At 36.5% G+C, this 20,358-nt stretch overlaps 1 protein-coding gene across 1 annotated transcript in view; it reads right to left on the reverse strand.

Moving 5' to 3' along the window:
* Positions 1–273: 273 nt before the first annotated feature.
* The window catches only part of REEP3 (receptor accessory protein 3), a gene marked incomplete at its 3' end in the record, with an annotated part of 89,515 nt that continues 69,430 nt past the window's right edge, over positions 274–20,358 (reverse strand). The window contains exons 3-8 of the mRNA XM_084245895.1: positions 20,091–20,167; positions 17,701–17,821; positions 17,412–17,525; positions 8,087–8,234; positions 1,031–1,176; positions 274–330 (exon numbers count right to left, since the gene is read on the reverse strand). Of these exons, the coding sequence (XP_084102021.1) occupies positions 274–330; positions 1,031–1,176; positions 8,087–8,234; positions 17,412–17,525; positions 17,701–17,821; positions 20,091–20,167 (663 nt within the window). The remainder of the gene's footprint in view (positions 331–1,030; positions 1,177–8,086; positions 8,235–17,411; positions 17,526–17,700; positions 17,822–20,090; positions 20,168–20,358) is intronic.

Raw genomic sequence — 20,358 nt, forward strand, 5'->3', positions numbered from 1 at the left:
ATCAATTTATATCCCCACTCAATGTTGCTGAGTAATTTGAAAACAACACAATTCTCTATTATTTCATATATAAGTAAGTTTTGCATAACTACCCTTCGCAGTCAAGATTTGGATGTAATTGTTAAATAAAACTATTTAAATTGATGAAAGTAAACCCTACCACCGCCACAATTTAAAGAATTATTTAATGTGAATACATTGTGAATATATAATGTTGGAAAAAAAGTCGATGTATTAGCAAAATTTGTCTTGGGCTACTTGAAGTGTCCATGACTAAAAATACACCTGTGGTCTCTTCTTTACTTTATATTTGAGTGACCCATACCGCACCTGAAGAGAGAAATGTGTTATACAAATTAGATGATTACTTTTTGAAATTAGATGAGACTTAATAGTTCATAATCACAGTAACAAGATTTTAACTTTTCTGATAGAATCAGTTATCCTATAAAGGTATAGTCAGATGACATTACTATTTATATACTCAAAAATGTAGCTGGAATTATGCTGAATATGTTGGTCTCTAATAAATAGTCTCTAATAAATAAAAACATGAACTCATTATTTATGATTTACTTCAGACAATGTCTATGTACATTGCTAACAATGTGCCATTCCCTGGAATCCTTCATTGCTTTCTGGACACAAAGACATTGTATTATTATGGACAAACTTTTACTATTTGATCCTTATGTGGGTTGTTGGTTCAAGGTAAAATCATGCACATAATTCTGTTCATTGCTGTCCTTATGTGTAGGGCTGGCACTGGGCACTCAGAACAACCATGAGTCACCATGTTTGTATATCATTCTACTTCTGTGTATTGTACTTATAATGGAAGACTAGAAAGTTACCATTTTCCAAATTTTCAGAGATCCTAATGTATCTGATTGGAATAAAGAATTTTAAATATAACTGCTGTGCCACTATTCTAATCCTTCATTTATGGATCATTAATATCCTTAATGATAATGCAGTAAAGAAATCCCTTCATACTAAATCATTAGGAAAACAAATCTACTTGACTGACCTCTTTGCGGCCTTTGATGGTTTTCACAGATTTCATGCTTTGTGTTCTTCGAAGCCCTTTGTGTGTTAACATCTCATCATCTGAATACATTCCTTCCCCTTCTTCATCTGTTTTCTCATCTCCATCTTTCAGTGGAATTCCATAACCTAAACAAGTTGCCAAAACCAGCATGTTTTGGTAAAAGGATACCGGTCAGCACTGCCCGTTCCCCCTGGCCTGTATGGTTTGCATTTGCCCAGTCACTCCTCTCCCTTTCTCATCTGGAATATCCACTTCATCATTAGTCTTTGCCCCTTGTGCTATTCTAGATGAAGCTCATATTTCTTCCCAAAGGTTCCCTGACCATTCTTGTTTTTACTATGCATTTTTTTCAGAATAAGAATAATCTATTTTTGAGTAACACATTTACCTTGAGTAAAAAATCAAAGAATATGTAGGTAGTAAGAAGTTTCCTGCTGCCCCTTCTCCTTTTCATGAATTCTAAACAACCAAAGCAATTGTGTGTTTTAGTCTATCACTTGTACTTTCGGTTTTAATTGGGAATTAAGGATCTGCTTCTCTCCATCTTGTGTCAAACCCTTTGTCAAGACTGGGAAAGGGGCCTCCCTGGTGGCAGCGGGTTGAGCGCAGTGCTGTGAAGCTGTCCGCTGCCTTCGTGGTGCCTGTTTGATTCCCGGCTGGCCAGGGGAGATTCCCACATGGCGCGCACTGCTCCCCTCAGCAGTGTATTTCGGTTCTTCTACCTGTTCTACTGCTCTGTCTCTGGTGGATTCTCTCACACTCCCGTGCCTCTGGCCTGTACCCCAGTGCTTGCATAAATAAACAAACAAACAAACAAACAAATAAATAAATCTTAAAAAAAAAAAAAAAGACTGGGAAAGGTAGGGTGAATTTAAGGAGTCAGAAAAGACCAGAAGAGACTAGAACTCGCAACAAGGTAAGTTCACCAGGGGCAGATAATGGAACTGTTAAGCCAACATGGTTGCAGCTGCTGAGCTAAAACCCAGTCAGACAGACAACGGTAATTAGAAATGCTGCAGGCTACAATGACAGATGTAAGTCATAAAAAAAACAGCATCAGGAAGGTCAGAAAGAGATGGTGTGGGTGTGCTAACAGGCTGCTGTGTGTAGCTACAAAGACTTACTAACACTGGGTAATACGAAAGCATCCAGGGGGTCTGGCTGGTTATTGTCCAGAAGTCTGAGAGCATCTTGAGGCTGAGATTCAGGGACAAGAACACTCCATTTCCAAAGCACTGGTCCTCAAACGTTAGCACGTATTAGAGTCACCTGGAGAACTTGTTAATACATGGATTGATGGGCCTAAGATAGGGCTGAGAATCTAATTTCTAACGAGTTCCCAGGTTATGCTGCTGGTCCAGGGTCCACATTTAGAGAACCATTCCCTGGAGAGAGCAAGAGAGTATTCAGGTTTTAAGCAACCAGAACACTAAGTTGATTATAAAGAGAGGGATGAGGTTACAAGGCCCTGTAATGTTTCAAATTCTCCTTTAATAAAGATAAGGAGCATTAATATCTAAATCTTTGGGTGAGAAAAAAATTGCTTTTTTTTTTTTTTTTTTTGCCCCAACCTCAGAAGGGAGCAAAGGATGGACTTCCCGTACATGAAAAAAAAATATCCAAAGACATAACAACTTGAGACACACTTTACAACTTGAAACAAACCACAAAGTTATTAATAAGCCTCAGTTTCATAATAAGATAATCATTTGGTACCATTTGATGCTGCCAGACTTCTGGGCTAGAAATTAGGGAAGATTCATAAGTAGAATAAGTTATTATTTAGGCCAAGAGCCTTTGTTTCCTCCAGCGCTCCAAGGACACCGTTTTAGGTAGAAGGGACGGCACATACAGAGGCTTAAGGCAGGGGAGAGCATGGCTGCCTGCCTGTGAGAACTGCAAGGTGATCTGTGTGGCCAAGGGAGGGAATGGGGTCAACAGAGCTCAGGAAATGCTCTTGGTGCTGTATCAAGTGGAAAAAAATACATATAAAAAGAAAGAAAAAAAAAACCCATAAAAATGAAGCCACTACATCTCTTGAAAGCGGGCTTTTAGGTATTTTTAAGTTTCTTCATCTTTCAAGTTTGTAAAGTTTTTATTTAAAAAATTTCATTACCTCTATAACCGGGGCAAGTCAGCTAGAAAAAAATTATTTTGAGATTGTTATTTCTAGATTTTTCTCTATTTCTATCAATTAAAGAGTAGAAAGGAAGCAACTGATCAGAATATTTTCTAAGGCCGGAGGTGAAGCACAGTACTATAGTTCAACAAACAGAGTGAGCTAATTCAATTGCTTCTTATTTTAAACAATTAGGAATTAGAATTTTATGTAAAGTGATTACATAAATACAAATATATAAATAACTTGCTCTATTTTTGTTTCCTAATTTCAGTTAAAAAAATTATACTAAAAAATTATACTAGCTTTTAAATTAGTTTCAGGAAAAGTGATGGATTTGATTCATTATTCCTCATTGTGTATTTTGAAAATTCTATGTATGAAGCCATGCTAAATTATGAGGATATAATGACAGAAAAGACACATCTGTCCTTTCCCACCCTAAGAACTTACAGCCTAATAGGGAGGAAAAGACTGTAATGGGCATAACAATAATAAATACTATAAACAGAAGATAAGGAGCTATGATAGCACACAATAAGAGAGTGAACTCAGCCTGGGGGTGGAGGATGTGAGTAGGGAAGGAAGACCTCTTTTGGAGAGAGTGACTAAGATGAATTCTGAAAGGTCGAGGTCATTCTATATAGCTAGTAAGTGACATAGTGGGAGAACAGGTTGGGGTGCTAATAAATTACATACTACTGAGCTTGGATTTCATCAGAGAGCAATGGAGGGCCATTGAAACATTTTAACCAGAAGGGTGATGTGATTAGACTTGGGTTCTTTATAAAACTCTTCTTGCACTGTGTAGAATGAATCAGAAGTGGATGAAATTGGAAACAGGAGACTACTGGGACTAAGGTGGGCCAGATATGAGAGTTCACAGCAAGGACAGAGAAGGTAGCCAATGGGATCCATCACATGAAACTGACAAGTTCAACTTCTTACTAAACAAAACGATGCATCAAAAAAAAGAGTAAAATAAAAAATCCTCTAAAATATGCATTTTCTCTAAGAAACTGGAAATGAGTATCAATGAAAATTCTGCTCTGAGTGGTAGAAATAATGTTAGTTGAAGTTGTCTGAGGAATTAAAAGACTTTGGAGAAGAGGGAGACTGGAAATGATGAAAGAAACTAAATCTGAGTGTTTTATCAGAGCAGGCACGCAGTAAGCTGGTTGAATGGCTTCTGGGACTGCCAGGCTGGGGCAATGTGGTACTGTCCTCACGACAGTGCCTTCTTTGCACTTTCCTCAGAAGCAGTCACTGGGGAGCCCTAAACTGAGGAATCTGTGTTGCTAGGGCCATAGGTCCTAAGACTACAACTCTTTGAGACACATCAGCTTAGGGCTTTGTTACCATTTTAGGAAACTATAATAGTAGATGTTTTTGCATACTAGTCTGGTTTTACTTATCTCATATACTTTAAATCGATATATTTTATGTTTCCCTTTCTTATAATAAGTCAATTTTGATTTCATACTTAAGCATGTACCAGGCACTGTTCTATGTAGTTTCCACATATTAATTTGAGTGCAGAATCAGAGAAAGGTTGACATGGAAGCATCATTAGCTACTGTGGTGGAAGGAGCCCTAGACCAGTGTCAGGATTATCTTGCTATTTATTAGCTGTGAGACCCTGACTGAGTACTCTGGACCTGAGACTTCTTATCTGGTATGGTGGTAAGATAGATGGGTGATGATGAATAGGTTTTCTTTATAAGTCCCACTAGCCAGATGAGGTGTCTGGGGCAGTATGCTGAGTGGCATTCTAAGCCAGTGTAGGAAAGTGCCACAGTGCATTAGCAAATGGGAGCCATGGGCATGTCACCTAGTTGCTATCTTTGAATAAAACATCCCTAAAGTCACTTCTGCTCAAATTATTTGAATTTACGATGACAGAACAACTGTAAAAAAAATTGGTTTAGGAATCTCGAATACCTCATTTCTGTGATTGAGTACACAGCCTTTGACAAGTAATTTTAAACTCAAGTTTTAGTTTATACAACAACAAATAAGGATAAAAATATTTAAGCTGCCTAGTCATGTTAAGTATTAAATAAATATATAAAACATCTAAAAAAATAAGCAAAAATAAAATCTCTTTATGTGCTGGTATTGAAATTGAGTATTGGGTCATTTTTTACTAATAGGGTAGTGTCAGGTTCCTTGAAGAAAATATTTCCACTTATCTAATGTTTCCTTCAAAGGAAGTGAACATCATGTTCAAAGGAACATCATGTTCAAGGTGTCCACTTTCACACAAAAAAACATTGGGAAGAAGCTGTTTTTCCCATCGTGACAATAAGCAGATTTGAATGAGTTCATCAAAGCAGAACTCCTTGTTCTTTTTTTAAAAAAAATTATTTTATATAATTCCTACATCATTTTTCATCTTTGTACAATGTATGCATTTTCATTTTGGTTATATCCCTACAATTGCATCCTCCCCCCTTATTTTGACTCTAGTTTTTCCTCTCCCACCTCTCCCTAATCCCCCCCCCCCAATTGTGTGTCTCTGGTTTATAGTTGCTTGTTGATTTTGATTATTACTTTGCATTGATTAGTCTTTTTCCTGGTCTCTTATTTAGGTTTTCTAAATTCCTGCCATGAGTGAGACCATCTGGTATTTTTCTTTTTCTTTCTGGCTTATTTCGCTGATCACGATCCCTTCTAGCTCCATCCATGTTGCTGCAAACTGCATGTGTTTATCTTTTTTGATTGCTGAGTAATATTCCATTGTGTATATGTCCCACATCTTGATCCAGTCATCTATTTTTGGGCATTTGGGTTGTTTCCATATCTTAGCTATTGTAAATAGTGCAAAGCAGAACACCTCTTGATAAGCTAACCTCAAAATGCTCAGAGCAGGACACATTAAGAGGGCCATACTTTTCCAGATATCTGAACTTGTGTATGTGAACAATCAGAGATTCTGAGGTAACTGCATTGATTACATGTGCCAGTAGACAGAGAGCAACGCGAATGTAACTCCCACACTGAAAAACTTACCAATTTCATTTTTGAGGAATTTTGGAAGTAAATGAGTGAGTAAATAAAAGGAAAATAGGGAATGATACTTAAAAAATGAATACCTTAATTATTGGAAACTAATGTTACTTGAATAAAAAAAAATTCAATAAAAAGCTACCAACTAGGGCCTCCCTGGTGGCGCAGCGGTTGAGCGCTGGGTTGCGAAGCTGCCCACAGCCTCTGCAGCGCCAGTTTGATCCCCGGTCACCGGGCGAGGGTCTCACATGGCGCGCAGACCTCTCCTGCTGCGCCCGCTGCTCCCCTCAGCAGTGTATTTCGTCAGTCTGTCCTGTTCCCACTCTGGCTCTGGTGAATTCTCTCACCCTCCCGTGCTTCTGACTGTACCCCTGTTTGTATAAATAAATTAATTAATTAAAAAAATAAAAGCACCAACCAAAAAAACAAATTGGTTTTAATTATAAAGGATAAGTTTCACAAAACCCAAATAAACTGCAGAAATCTAACTGTAGAACTGAAGCTACCAGAGGGAAATGTGGGGGAGGAATAAAGGGAGGACACAATGGACTATATAAGAGGATTTTGGGTGTTTTGGTGGTGGGGCTGGTGTTAGACAGCTGAGGAGCTGTGAACCTATACCCCTAATGTATATGCAATGCTGTTATTGCAATAAAAATAACATTAAAAGGGTGATTTTTAATATCTTTAAGAGAAAATTTCTATTTAATAAAAAAAAATCAAACAGCCATTTACCTTATGGACTAATGATATGTTAATAAGAAATTTCCTGATGATCTTACTTCTCATTTGAGCCTTGACCTAAAACTTTCTAACATGTGATAAAATAACTAAGAAATGTCTTTTTATTTATGTGTGTTTATAAGATTACAGTGTATTAAAAGTTTTAGAATATCAACTACGACATGCCCGTAATTTACATTAGAATATATCTGCAAGTTAGTTCTTGATTTAGAATATGTAATTTCAACACATTTTCCATTGGAGTAATCCCATTTTCAAACTGAGTCATCTTTTGTTACTGGCTTAAAACTATCTTGTGAGTCAATATTCTTATTTGTTCAATGCATTTCCATAAAAAGTGTTTAACTATAAAACTTAGATGTCACCACATAGTTTGAGTAGCAAGAGCATCGATCACAGGTCAGGACTAGTGTTGGTGGTGAGGAGGTGATGGTAGCCACACCCCCGCCTCTACTGCTACTTGGCTGGATTATCTCCAGAGTCAACAAAAGGCAAGCACTAACCTTAGTTAGAAAAAAAAAATTGAGAAAGAGAGCTACAGTTAGGTGTAAAACTAAAAAATATAAGCTTAAATGCATCTTTTGACAGACCTAGAACAGCTACTGGCTATTGCCAAGGATTCCACTACAGATGCAAGAAAAAAAAAAATCTTCAGTTTCTCAGTTTCTGTCTATCTGCTTGTGGCAGCCAAGATTGAACGAGGGAATACAGGAGGTGGGAAAATGTGTGGTTACATACAAATATACATATACATACATTCATATATATGCTTAAAAATAAATTTTGTTAGGGCCTCCCTGATGGCACAAAGGGTTAAGCACCACACTATGAAGCAGTTCGCAGCCTCTGCAGCACAAATTCAATCCCTGGCCTGCCAGGGAACAACCCACATGGTGCAGCAGACCTCTCCGGTCTTGCCCACTGCTCCCCTCAGCAGTGTATTTCAGTCTGCCTGTTCTGTTCCCCACTCTGTTTCTGGTGAATCCTCGCACCCCACACATTTCTGGTCTGTACCCCAGCTGTTGTATGCATAGATGGATAAACTTTAAAAAAAAAAAGGAAATTTTGTCTACCCAAATTCAGCTAGTTACTGGGTATTATTTTGTGGCCATCTTGACTCAAAATCCAGACTCTTAAAGATACAATAAAACAAACAAACGCACCTGCTGATTCACTGGATGTTGGTTTACTTTTCTTTTTTATCCCAGGTAAAGGTTGGTATGGTCTCTGTTCCACAGGCTCCTCACCCTGGATAGCGGTTAGATCATGCATACTAAAACTTCGTAAACGTTCAGTTATTGCTCCTTGGCTCTAGTTAAAAGTGATAGATCCGAGGAAAAAAAAATACATTTTAAGACATTTAACATGCTCATATTTACCTCTCCCCAAGTATTTATTATGAAACTTATTCATTTGAAAATGATATTTTCATTAAAGTTGAAAGAACTGTACAGTGGATTCCCATATATCATTTACATTTTGGTATATTTGCTTTATTACACATCTACCCTCTACCCATCCATGAGTTCACTTTCTAATGTGTTTCAAAGCTGCAGACATTAGAACATTTCATTCCACAAACATTTCAGATTTTTCATTTTAAAATGTAAGAATCTCTATTGACAAGTTCACCCTCTGAGTAAATAGCATTTATAATTTTGCTTTCTCTTAAACCAGCATTTTGGGATTTAAGTTTACGATTTACTGTTTTAAAGTAAAAGAGACACTATTTTAAAGCTAAGGTTAAGTCAGGAGTGGTAATATATTTTTAGAAGAAGGGAAAAAAATATTAAGAGCCAAAGAATCTTGGATATGAAATGAGACTCAGTTAATGAATTCATTATCTGGCAAGGCATATTATTACTATTACTACTACATAATTTAACTTTATTTTATTTTATTTATTTATTTTTTTTAATAGAGGCATGTTTTATTTATTTGTTTGTTTGTTTTGTTTATGCATGCACTGGGTACAGTCAGAAGCGCGGGAGGGTGAGAGAATTCACCAGAGCCAGAGCGGGGAGCAGAGCAGGCAGAAGGACCGAAGTACACTGCTGAGGGGAGCAGCGGGCGGCAGGAGAGGTCTGCGCGCCATGCGGGACCCTCCTCCGGTGGCTGGGGAGCAGCCGGGGATTGAACCGGCGCCACAGAGGCCGCGGGCAGCTTCGCAACCCAGCACTCAACCGCTGAGCCACCGGGGAGGCCCTACATAATTTAACTTTAACATGGTAGACACTAGTTACATGTGGGAATTTAAATTTAAGATAACCAAAATTAAATACACTTAAAATTTCAGCCCTTCAATTGCACTAGCCACATTTCAAATATTCAATAGACATCTGTGGTTAGTGGCTATTGTATAAAACAGTGCAACACAAGGCATTTCCATCACAGTAGACAGTTCAATGATTTCTAACACTGTACAGCTCAGAAAGGTACATTTCTTCCCTTTTCAGACATAACTACATTTCCCAAAGTCTAAGCTTTGTGAAAAGATAATTTCTAAACGTATTCACTTAGAAAATTTGCATAGCATATAGATGACTCATTTCTTATTTATAGCTGAATTAAAAATATTCTTCTAAAGGTTTCTTATACTTAATTTCTCCTAACACTTGTGAATTTATGATTGCTTCTAGTTAAATTACTGTAGAAACTCATCCATAATGGTTCATTTCTCAATTTCAAGAACTAAAGCACTTAAAAACATTCAAATGTTACTTCTAACATGAATTTTATTTTGAAGAGAAAGGTCTTGATGCATAAGTCTTAAATTTTTTTTAAAAATTTGAATAACATTGCATTATACCAGTAACTAAGTTTCAGGTGTGCATTGCTGAAAATCAACATGTATATATACTACATTAAGGTCATCACTGAAAGTCCAAATCTGTCCTTTACCATAGGATGTCGTCTTTGTCCTGATTTACCTGTCCTCATTTCCCCTTCCATTCTGGTAACCACTAATTGGTCTTATAGTCCAAATGTTTAAATTTGTTTTATTTAGCTCATCTGTTTGTTTCTTTCTGCATACCACATGAGTGAAATCACAGAGTGCAGGTCTTCCTAAATCTGACTTATTTCATTATGTCTAATGTCCTCTGGGTCCATTCATGTACCAAATGGCAGAATTTCATCTTTTTATTATGGCGGAGTGGTAGCTTTCTATTGTGTATACATATTACATCTTTATTTAGTCATCTGTGGATGGGCAGTTAGGTTATTTTCAGTTTTTGACTATTGTAAATAATGCAGCAATACATATGTTTTTTGCAATATGTTTTTTTACAAAATGCAATACATAGCATTTTGTATTTTTTGAGTAAATGCCAAAAAGTGAGATTACTGGATCTTATGAACTTCATTTTTTTTTTGAGGAATCTACATACTACATACTACTTTCTTTCCATAATGGCTGCACAAATTTACATTATGACCAACAGTATATAAGAGTTACCTGCTCTCCACATCCTCGCCAACACTTATTTTGTATTTTGGATAACAGCCATTCTCACAGGTGTGAGGTGATAGCTCATTATGGTTTTGGTGTCATTTTCCCTAATAATAAGTGATCATGAGCACTTTTTCAGGTGCTTGTGGGCCCTCTGTATGTCTTCCATGGAGAAGTGTCCATTCAGATTATCTGCCCATTTCTTTTCTTTCTTTTTTTAAAATATTTATTTTTATGCAAGAGCTGGGGTACAGGCCAGAGGCACGGGAGGGTGAGAGGATTCACCAGAGACAGAGTGGGGAGCAGAACAAGCAGATGACGGAAATACACCGCTGAGCGGAGCAGCGGGCGTGACAGGAGAGGTCTGCTGTGCCATGTGGGAATCTCGCTGGCCGGCCGGCCGGGATCAAACCCACACTGCAGAGGCTGTGGACAGCTTCACAGCACTGTGCTCAACCTGCTGCGCCACCGGGGAGGCCCTGCCCATTTCTTAAATGGTTTTTGTTTTTGAGTTTTATGTGTTTTTATATTTGGGACATTAGCCCTTTGTTAGGCATATGATGTGCAATATCTTCTCGCATTCAGTAGGATGTCTGTTCATTTTGATGCACATTTCTTATGCTGTTCAGAAGCTTTTTCTTTGATGTAGTCCCACTTATTTTTGCTTTTGTTTCCCTTGCTGTTGAGGTTGAATCCTTAAAAACAACTCTAAGGCTGATGTCAAGGAGTGTATCACCTATGGTTTTCTATGTATTTTATGGTTTCAGATCTTACATCCAAGTCTTTCATCCATTTTGAGTCAATTCTTGGGTATGGTGTTGATGGTTTAGTTTAATTACTTTTCTCTTGTCTGCTCAGTTTTCCCAACACCATTTATTTTATTTTATTAAAGGCTTATTTTTATTTATTTATGCATACAAGAACTGGGGTACAGGCCAGAGGTGGAGGAGTGAGAGGATTCACCAGAGACAAGAGTGGGGGACAGAACAGGTGGATCTCCTGAAATACACTGCTGAGGGGAGCAACGGGCGAGACAGGAGAGGTTCGCTGTGCCACATGGGTCAGCTCTCTGGCTAGGGATTGAACTCATGCTGCAGTGGCTTCGGATAGCTTCATACTGCTGAGACTTAACCAACCACTTGCACCACCAGGGAGGCCCCCAACACCATTTATTAAAGATACTTTCTGTGTTCCATTGTAAGCTTTTGGCTCCTTTGTTGTAAGTTGTCCTTGCATGCGATTTTACTTCTGAGTTCTCAAGTCTGTTCCACTGATCTGTGTGTCTGCTTCCCATGCCAATACCAAGCTATATTAATTATTATTGCTTTGTAGTACTATTTGAAGTAGGAGAGCATGATACCTCCATTTTTGTTCTTTTTCTCAAAAGTGTTTTTTTACTATTCTGGGTCTTTTGTAATCCAAATTAATTTCATGATTTTTGTTCTATTTCTGTGAAGAATGACATTGGGATTTTCATAGGGATTGCACTGATGATTCATGAGTCTTGATTCAGCTACTCTGAGTTGTAATTTTACTAGCATTCAATCTGTAACTGAATAATTCTTACTATACTGTTCAATAACAAATAGCCATTAAGCTCTATTTCTTATTGACCCTTCACATATTACATTATAATTGCAGATAAGGTTACTTCCCTACTTTTAGGGAAATCTCTTTTCCTTACGGACATTCAACAATTAATCTGTTCAAGTCTAGGCTAGAACTGAATTCATTTTTTAAAGATTTATTTTTATTTATTTATGCATAGAAGAACTGGGGTGCAGGCCAGAGGTGCAGGGGGTGAGAGGATTCACCAGAGACAGAGTGGGGAGAAGAAAAGGTGCATGTACTGAAATACAGTGCTGAGGGGAGCAGCCGGTGGGACAGGAGAGATCTGCTGTACCATGTGGGTTAGTTCCCTGGGTGGAATAGAACTCAGGCCACAGAAGTGATAGTTTGATAGTGCTGAGATTTAACCCCTATGTCACCAGGGAGGCCCCAAGAACTGACTTCACTTACATTAAGTGAATAATATAGTGATTTTAATATTAAATTAATAATATTTATCAAAGAACATTTGTAAGAGAAAAACATTAAAATAAAAGTTATTTGCTAACCCAAACTATCTACACATAGTTTTATATCCCTTTAGCTTTATGTGACTTCTCATACTTTTAGAGTAGAACTTCTCATCCCCAGCACTATTGTTATTTAGAACTGGATCATTTTTTATTGTGAGGAAGCTGTTCTACACATCCTAAGATATTAAGGGGCATCCCTGGTTTCTACCCCCTAGATGCCAGTAGCAACACACCCCTTCCTCAGTTGTGACAACCCAAAGTGTCTCCAGACATTGCTAATTTCCCTTAGAGGGGGCAGCAGGGGCAAATGTGCCCTTAGTTAAGAACCATCATTTTTGATATATAAGGGGCTTTTGAAGTCAGGTTTCATCCCTTCATTTTACAAGCAAGAAAATTTATACTTAAAAGAGATCAGTGCAGATATTTGCCCAAAAGTTTATAATTAATTAGTGGCGGAATCAAAGCTAAAGATATGCAGATAATTTCAGTGCTACAGAACTCAATGCTAATTTTAACATTCTGCTTCTTGTAAGGAAAATAGTGTGATTCTTCTTTTCCATTGTCTGGAAAAAATGATCTCCTTTTTGAATGGATGAACTGCTGAATACCCTCAAATCCTTTCACAAACAGAGAGTCAGATATCAGGACTTCTTACCAGATCATGATTATTTAAAGTCAATTAGATTTCAACATTTTCACTTGTAAGGTTCTAATTTCTGTGATGATTGCTTTTTTTTAAGACAATGTTTGCTAAAGAATTTACTGTGAAAAGGCTACCAGGGAAAATTCGAAGAGAAGGTTAATATGACAAATAGTACTTTTCTTCAACTGTCCTCCACTTGGCAGTATCTTGCTCATCTAGACAAAAGTTACCCACATTTCTCAAGTGAAAAAAGCTATGAACATCCTCAGCAAAATCCTTGAAGGTCCTTCATACGTTTATGCTTTGCTCAGCCAAAATAAACTCTACATTGACCTTGTGAACAGATGCCTGGTAATGAGGTCACAGAGCTGAGTAACATTTTCGGAAAATTGCTTTATGGTGTAATAAATGTTGTGATTAGATTTCTATTTTCATCTCTAACATGCTCAGGTGGTTCAACCAGGGAAACCTAGTCAGGGGTATTACAGATCTTTAAAGGTCACACAAGTCCTGCCATTTTTATCTTGAAAGATATTTTTAAAAACTATGTATTATAAAAATTTAAAATAATTCTCAAGTCCTACCATTGGCTTTCTGGCAGTTTCTCCTTAAACTTGACCTATTTTCCTATTTCAGTTTTCAATTTATTCTTTTGTATGGAAATGTCTGGATCAGTGATTCTTCCATCACAGTGCCTTACTTTGACATCTCCAAGATGGAACTTATTTTAACTTCTCGAAATAAGGCACAGGACAACTTGACGCAAACAGTGTTAACATTATGCTATGCTCAGCATATTTAATGATTATTTCTAGTGAATAAAATCCAAGATGACTGAAGCCAACATTTCTGTGCTCACGCTGAGAATAGTGAGGGAAACTTCATACCCAGAGAGTGTGATCTTGTTGGCGAAAGGCTCACGACATCACAAACAAGAAAGGAAAGCTCCAAAATAAATTAAAATTACAGGATATGTGTGTGTTTGTTTTGCAGTGGTTAAGTTAGATAATTTTTGTGTTTTTTGTTTCCTGCCTTTGAAGTGGGAAGGTGGTTTTAAACTGTTAAATAAATAAATAAAAACAATGAATCACAAAGAAGAAAACCAGGGAAAAGGAGATATAGGATTACTTTTATAGTCTTTCAACAGAAAAAACCCACTTCTGTTAGATGATCTTTATTTTAATATGGAGGGCAAGGGGGAGGCTCTTAGCAATGAAAGATGAGACAAAATTTTCAGTTAGTGAATACAGACATTCATAGCCTATGAGGGTAGAGACTATTGTTCATTGTTGACTCTCGGCACCAACAATATAGTAGGGATTATTTTATTTTATTTATTATTTTATTTAACTACTACTATTAGTAGTTATTAGTAACTACTAGTTCCACTTTATTAATAACTACTTATAGTAGTTATTAATAATATTCATTTAAATAAAAATGTAGGATGTAAAATATTGATGGCAGCAAACTATAAAATAAAAATAAATGAGGACTGAATCAAAATTTTACAGTGATTTGGGATTTCTGACTCTCCACTTAGAGAGTTCAGAAGTAGTAAAAATAAGTGAAAATAAAATGAATATGCCTTGAAATCATGATAATACATAGGAAGGTATCTCACAGAGTATAATTGTAAACTACATTTAAGTGTTAAAGTGAGAAGGAAACATGGCATTTGTATGCTTCTGTTTCTTATACCAATGTTCTAGAATGTCTATATTTTCTGAGTAATATTTCAAGTTGAAATATAATTTTAGGTTTTTGCTATAGAATCACGTTGAATGGTGTTTTTAAATATGGAAAATTCAGAAAGCAGCTTCCTTGCAGAGAAATACATCTAAAGTTAAATAATGCTAAATTTTGTAACAAATATAAGTAAAACACCCTTGGTCTCCTTTCCATCCCCCGACAGGAAACTCTCTACTTTCCTTAATGGCAGCTGAGGATTTTAGTTCTCTTTCACTTATTTTCTCCCTTCCTCCATCCTCCCAATAGAGCAAAATCACAGTTGTTCAATTCAGTCTGTGTTTTATTGATTGTAATATAAATGCTGTTCACTACTGAGCCAAGTCATGCTCCATTATTTCACTCCCTTTCTTATATAACTTTTGGTTTTCTTCCAGAGTTAACAATTATCCCTTTAAAAAAAAAAATCATTTGCGCAGTGGTCCTACATTCTCCCACTTCACATTGCCTCTAGCTGTACCGTAGATCTGCTGTCTGTACCCAGTGTCTGGTCACAGCACACGCTGGATTTAAGGATTAGCCCAGCACATCATCCCAGTACAGGATTAAATCCATTAGATATTGCCCCTTGGAAAACATCCATTAGATATTTTCCTGGAGACACCTTTCCTGGTACCTTTCCAATCCCATGCAATTTTGGCAGGTCATACTCTATACTTGCTGTGTAGTATTCCTCCTCAGAGTTCCTGTCACCTCCCTTCTGTACTGGATATCTTGCTTCCCATATCCTGTGGGTCTTTTTTTTTCATGAATCCATAAAATTCCCTAGTTCTGGCAGAACATATCTACCCTGACAAAGGATATATAGAAGGTAAATTTTGTGACTTATGCATGCCTAAAAAATTATTCTAAGCTCACACATGACTGAAAGCTCAATTGTTATAAAATATGAGGGTAAAAATCATTATGGTATCATGGATGGTACTCTCTTGCTGTCTTTAAATTTCCACTGTCACTATATAGAAGATTAAATTTAATGACATTCTGATACTTAATCATTTCAGTGTGACACTTTCTGTATTTAAAATCTATAAGAAGTCTCTCCTTATCTCTGGTGTTTTGGAATATTCAGAGACCTTGCTTGACCATTGAATATTCAATGTGTCTTCTTCATTCACTGTGCTGGGTACTTTGTGGGCCTTGCTTATGTCCTTCAATTCTGACAAATATTATTTTCTTAGAAATTTTATTCAAAAATTATACCCATTCTTTCTTGGTAGAATTCTTAGTTGTTGGATTTTGGACCTCCTGGGTTATCTTTTTTAGTAGATATGGCAATCAGTAATGTAGTTTCATTGAACAAGAAACAGAAAGCAAGTGAACTTCTTATAAAATGGAAAATAGTACTTAAGTAAGCAGAAAATTTTGCCATCCTAGTATTTATCTATACTAATAAAGGAAATAACATTTAATAGTGGCCAAGGCAAACTATACTAAAGTACAAATAATTAATAATCATTAATAATATATTTATGCATACAGTGTTGTAGCTAATAAGTGTCTACTTAATCTTCAATACAACACTTTTAATATACAATTTGAATTTTTTCCTTATTGATCATATTAATTGTGATCAATATGGTGATACTTTATCCAGAGATCACCATGAAAAATAAAGGGTCATTTTGGGAATTTCATTTGATCTTTTATATTCCTTTATCATTGCTGTTCAATAAACTCAAATTTCCCCTTGAACTGAGGTAGAGATATTCATGTTTCTTGGGCTCTTACCATAATTTGGCAAGAATCATATTTTTATATATGCTCAGAGAGATAGGTATATCATCCCCATATTATACACAAAGTAACTAAAGAACACAGACATTAAGTAAATTGCTAATGGTTATTTAGAAAGTCACACTCAACATTTTCTGGATCTAAAAGCCTGTTTTCTTTCCATATAGTATACACCAAAATCAATTATACCATGGTATTTAAAATAAACCACACTAATTACTACATGCAAAGAAATCCAAAAGCTATAATGCAAATGTTCACAGAAGGCATTCACTCAGTAACTTGGCTTGCAAAACACAACACATGACATTAATGTAATTGGCTAAGTAAAATCTCAAGTTTCAAAAACAGAATTTTTTCATGCCTTATTTTGAATAATCATTTACCTCAAATTGGTTGAAGGAGGGGTGCAGAAGTAAGCCAGAAGTCCTACCAAGGTATTGAGAGACAGAGAGAGAGAGAGAAAGAGAGAGAGAGAAAGAAACACACCAAAGACAAAGAAAGAATGGTCATCTTACTACCAGTAATTTACTCAAACAATTTTACTATTAAGATTACAAAGTAGGAAAATTATGATAAAATGACACTTTCAAGTATATCTTATTTATTAACTAGTTCTCATTTTGTGGTCAATTCAGAGTTTCAAATTAATGAGTGTTAAAGAAAATATGTTAAAACATGTTTAAAATTATTTTCTATTTCTTTCCATTATTATCAACAAAGTTAAATTTTGCCAAAATTTAAAAATGTTTTGAAATAAAAAGTCACGCAATTTTGCCTGCTGAGTTAACATGACATTGGATTAAAAAATGTAAATACAAAATTACCTTCACTGCTGCAGTGACAGCAGCAGTAGCGGCTAAGTTTAAACCTTGGCGCCCAAAGTTCACCATGGTCTCATAGCCCCGTTCCTTTGCTTGCACAATATAATCATCAATTTCCTGGAAGCAAAAAATAAAAAAAAAAAATGCAAAGATATTAATTTTATATAAAAATAGTGTCAAGAAGCCAAATATTAGGATATTCCCTCATAATATAAGACTCACTAATTTTATAGCACAAAATACGATGTGCATTTCCAACAAATGATTTGTAGAAATAGTTTGTATGTCTTACCCTTTCCTTTGAAGAAAGAAGTGGATGAAGAAATTTTCTATATATTAAACTTGCTCCTTTGGTATAGGGAGAGAGCAGCCATATGACAAAAGCAATCTTAATCTCATAGTACAGGGGAAACCTAACAAGAGAAAAAATTGGAAAGAAACACTGGTGAAAATAAACTATAAGCAATGAGATATCACAAGAACATTTTTAGAAAAAGTTCAGTCATGAGTTTGAAGCCATGAACTAATTAGTTAACTAAACACCAGTTTACAAAAGTATGACCTGGACCCTGCAGAGACTCACACCTTCTAGTACAAAATTCTTCTCTTGAAGCAACTACAGTCAGCTTCGAATCTGAATGTGGCAGCTCAGAGAGGGCACTAATAGCTTTGAGCATGGGCAAAAAGATGCACCACCCTGTCTGCAGAGACCAAATGCCATGGCAGTGCCTCACATACATCTGGGCATCAAGACTCAACTCCATACACCCCAAGTGCACAATGTTTTCCCATCATACATCTCCTTTCTCCAAATGCCCAGAAACTGCACCCTCCCCCCCAATCTCATTTGGCCAGAATTGCAGCACTTTGTAGACCTACATCACTCATTTGCAAGGGGACTGGAATGACCGTGGTGGTAAGTTTATGTGTCCAGGCCCTTTTCCATGTGACTTTGCAGTGACTTCCCTGTAGGCTGCCATAAGTATCCACTAGGGGGTTAAGAACGTGAGCTGCTTTAGTCAACAGAATGTGAGTGATGATGTATGTCACATGCAAGCAGAAGTTTTTAAATGTCCTTTGATTCCCTCACCTCAACATTCCCAACCTATGCTTTAAATGTTTGCTTTCTGCCAAAAGAACAGCTGCTTCTTCAGCTTTGGTCCCCCAAACGAGAAGACACTGAAAACTGAATAAAGCCCGGCAAAGCTGCAGTTGACCATTTGTACACATGCAGTGTGAGCAAGAAATAAATGTATTTTAATCATTGTGCTTTTAGAGTTGTTTGTTGCCACAGCAAAAATTAACAATAATAACAACACGAGGAACCATAATCTTATGGTTCATGAAGTACTATGCTACATGATAACTGAATAAATGTGAACTCTTCTGATGAGGACATGGAAATGTGAGGAATGACTACTGTGTAGTGAACAAAGGGTTTTTGCCATGGTGCAATTACAGTGTACTTTGATTACTCATGGTAAACTTTCTACTCTGCTCACTTTTTAACAATGAAAATATGCTTTTCAAAAGAGAAGTCTTTCAAAAGAGAACTTTAGAATTAAGAGACCTGGTATGGTTTGGGCTCTGTGTTCTGCCACTTTAAAACATGGAAGCAAAGAAATAATACTCCTCTAAAGCCCTACACCAAAAATTTAACAGGTAAATAAGTGAGCTCTGGGCCAAAACAAGGAAGAAAAAGATGGAATCTCGTACAGAGAAGTTTATGAATGAAGGTAGGTTAAGAGCATTTAAGTCTGGTGATTTCTATTTTTTTTCTAGTAATCCAATGTGACCTAATGTGTTACAAGAATACAATGAAAATAAAAAAGTTAGAATGACAACTTAAGGAGAACAGTAAATGTCTGAAGCAAATAGATACAGGAAAAAAGCAAAATGAAGGATTAAAAGCAAGTAAAAGGAATAGTGATGTTCAAATTGGGCTCATTTGTTAGCCTGGGAAAACAAATAAAGATGAGCAATTGCTGGGCTAATTTAGGCTGCAGGCTTGTGCAGCAAGGATACGGGAAGATAGTTGCAAGGTAGTAAGTTTAAAGAATTTGAAAGAATGACTTCCCAAGTAATGACGAGGTTTGGATGGAAATGTACTGCTGAGATTCCACGAAAGGAGATTCAAGGTGTTCAATTAGCTTTTCTTTTCAGTAAAATGTTAAATGCCTGAGGTTAAAATCATGCTTTAATTTTGCCCCATGCTATCTGCAATAAAGCAGACCAGGAGCTGGTGCTGAGTGGGAGTGCATATGGTTGTTGACGTCATCCAGTTTGAAAGTTTATAGATAAGAGTTTTAAGGATGGGAAGGGAGTGTTAAAACCAGCTGCTGTGGGCTTCAAAAGAGGAGTTGTTTAGGAAGTCATAAAGAAAAATAGTCTGAAATCATCAGTGGGAAAAAGGAATAATGACTACCAATTTCTCTATTCTAAGATACTGGGAGGTATGTGGGAGGTGGGCAGGGAGTGGCACATGGGAAGAAGAATGAGCTGTCTTTATTTGAGGCAGACTATAAGGAAAGTAATGTTCTTAGGGAGAAACTAGGTGAAGAAAATGAGACAATGGCTGGATAACTTGATCAAATTTGTTAGTTAATAGCAAGCACAGGGAGAGAACTCAGAACACCTGATGCTGAGTCTATTGTCTGACCCTTTCTCAATACTAGAACTTACCAAGCAACTGTTTGATCTGTTATTGTTTCAATCACAGTATAGAGAGCAAAAACAATCCAGTACATCATCCATCGAACCTAGGAAGAACAAAAATACTTATGAAAAAAGACTAAAATTACTTGCAACTCTGAATGATTACATATATATGAAATATATATATAATATCTACTTCTAGACATATAGTATGTTGCAAATGTTGAAAGTGATGGTTTAATTCTCAAAAGGTTCTATATCTGAGCTCTCACATTACTATATTACCAGTCTTGGG

The sequence above is a fragment of the Talpa europaea genome (assembly GCF_964194135.1).
Source record: "Talpa europaea genome assembly, chromosome: 10".
Lineage (NCBI taxonomy): Eukaryota > Metazoa > Chordata > Mammalia > Eulipotyphla > Talpidae > Talpa > Talpa europaea.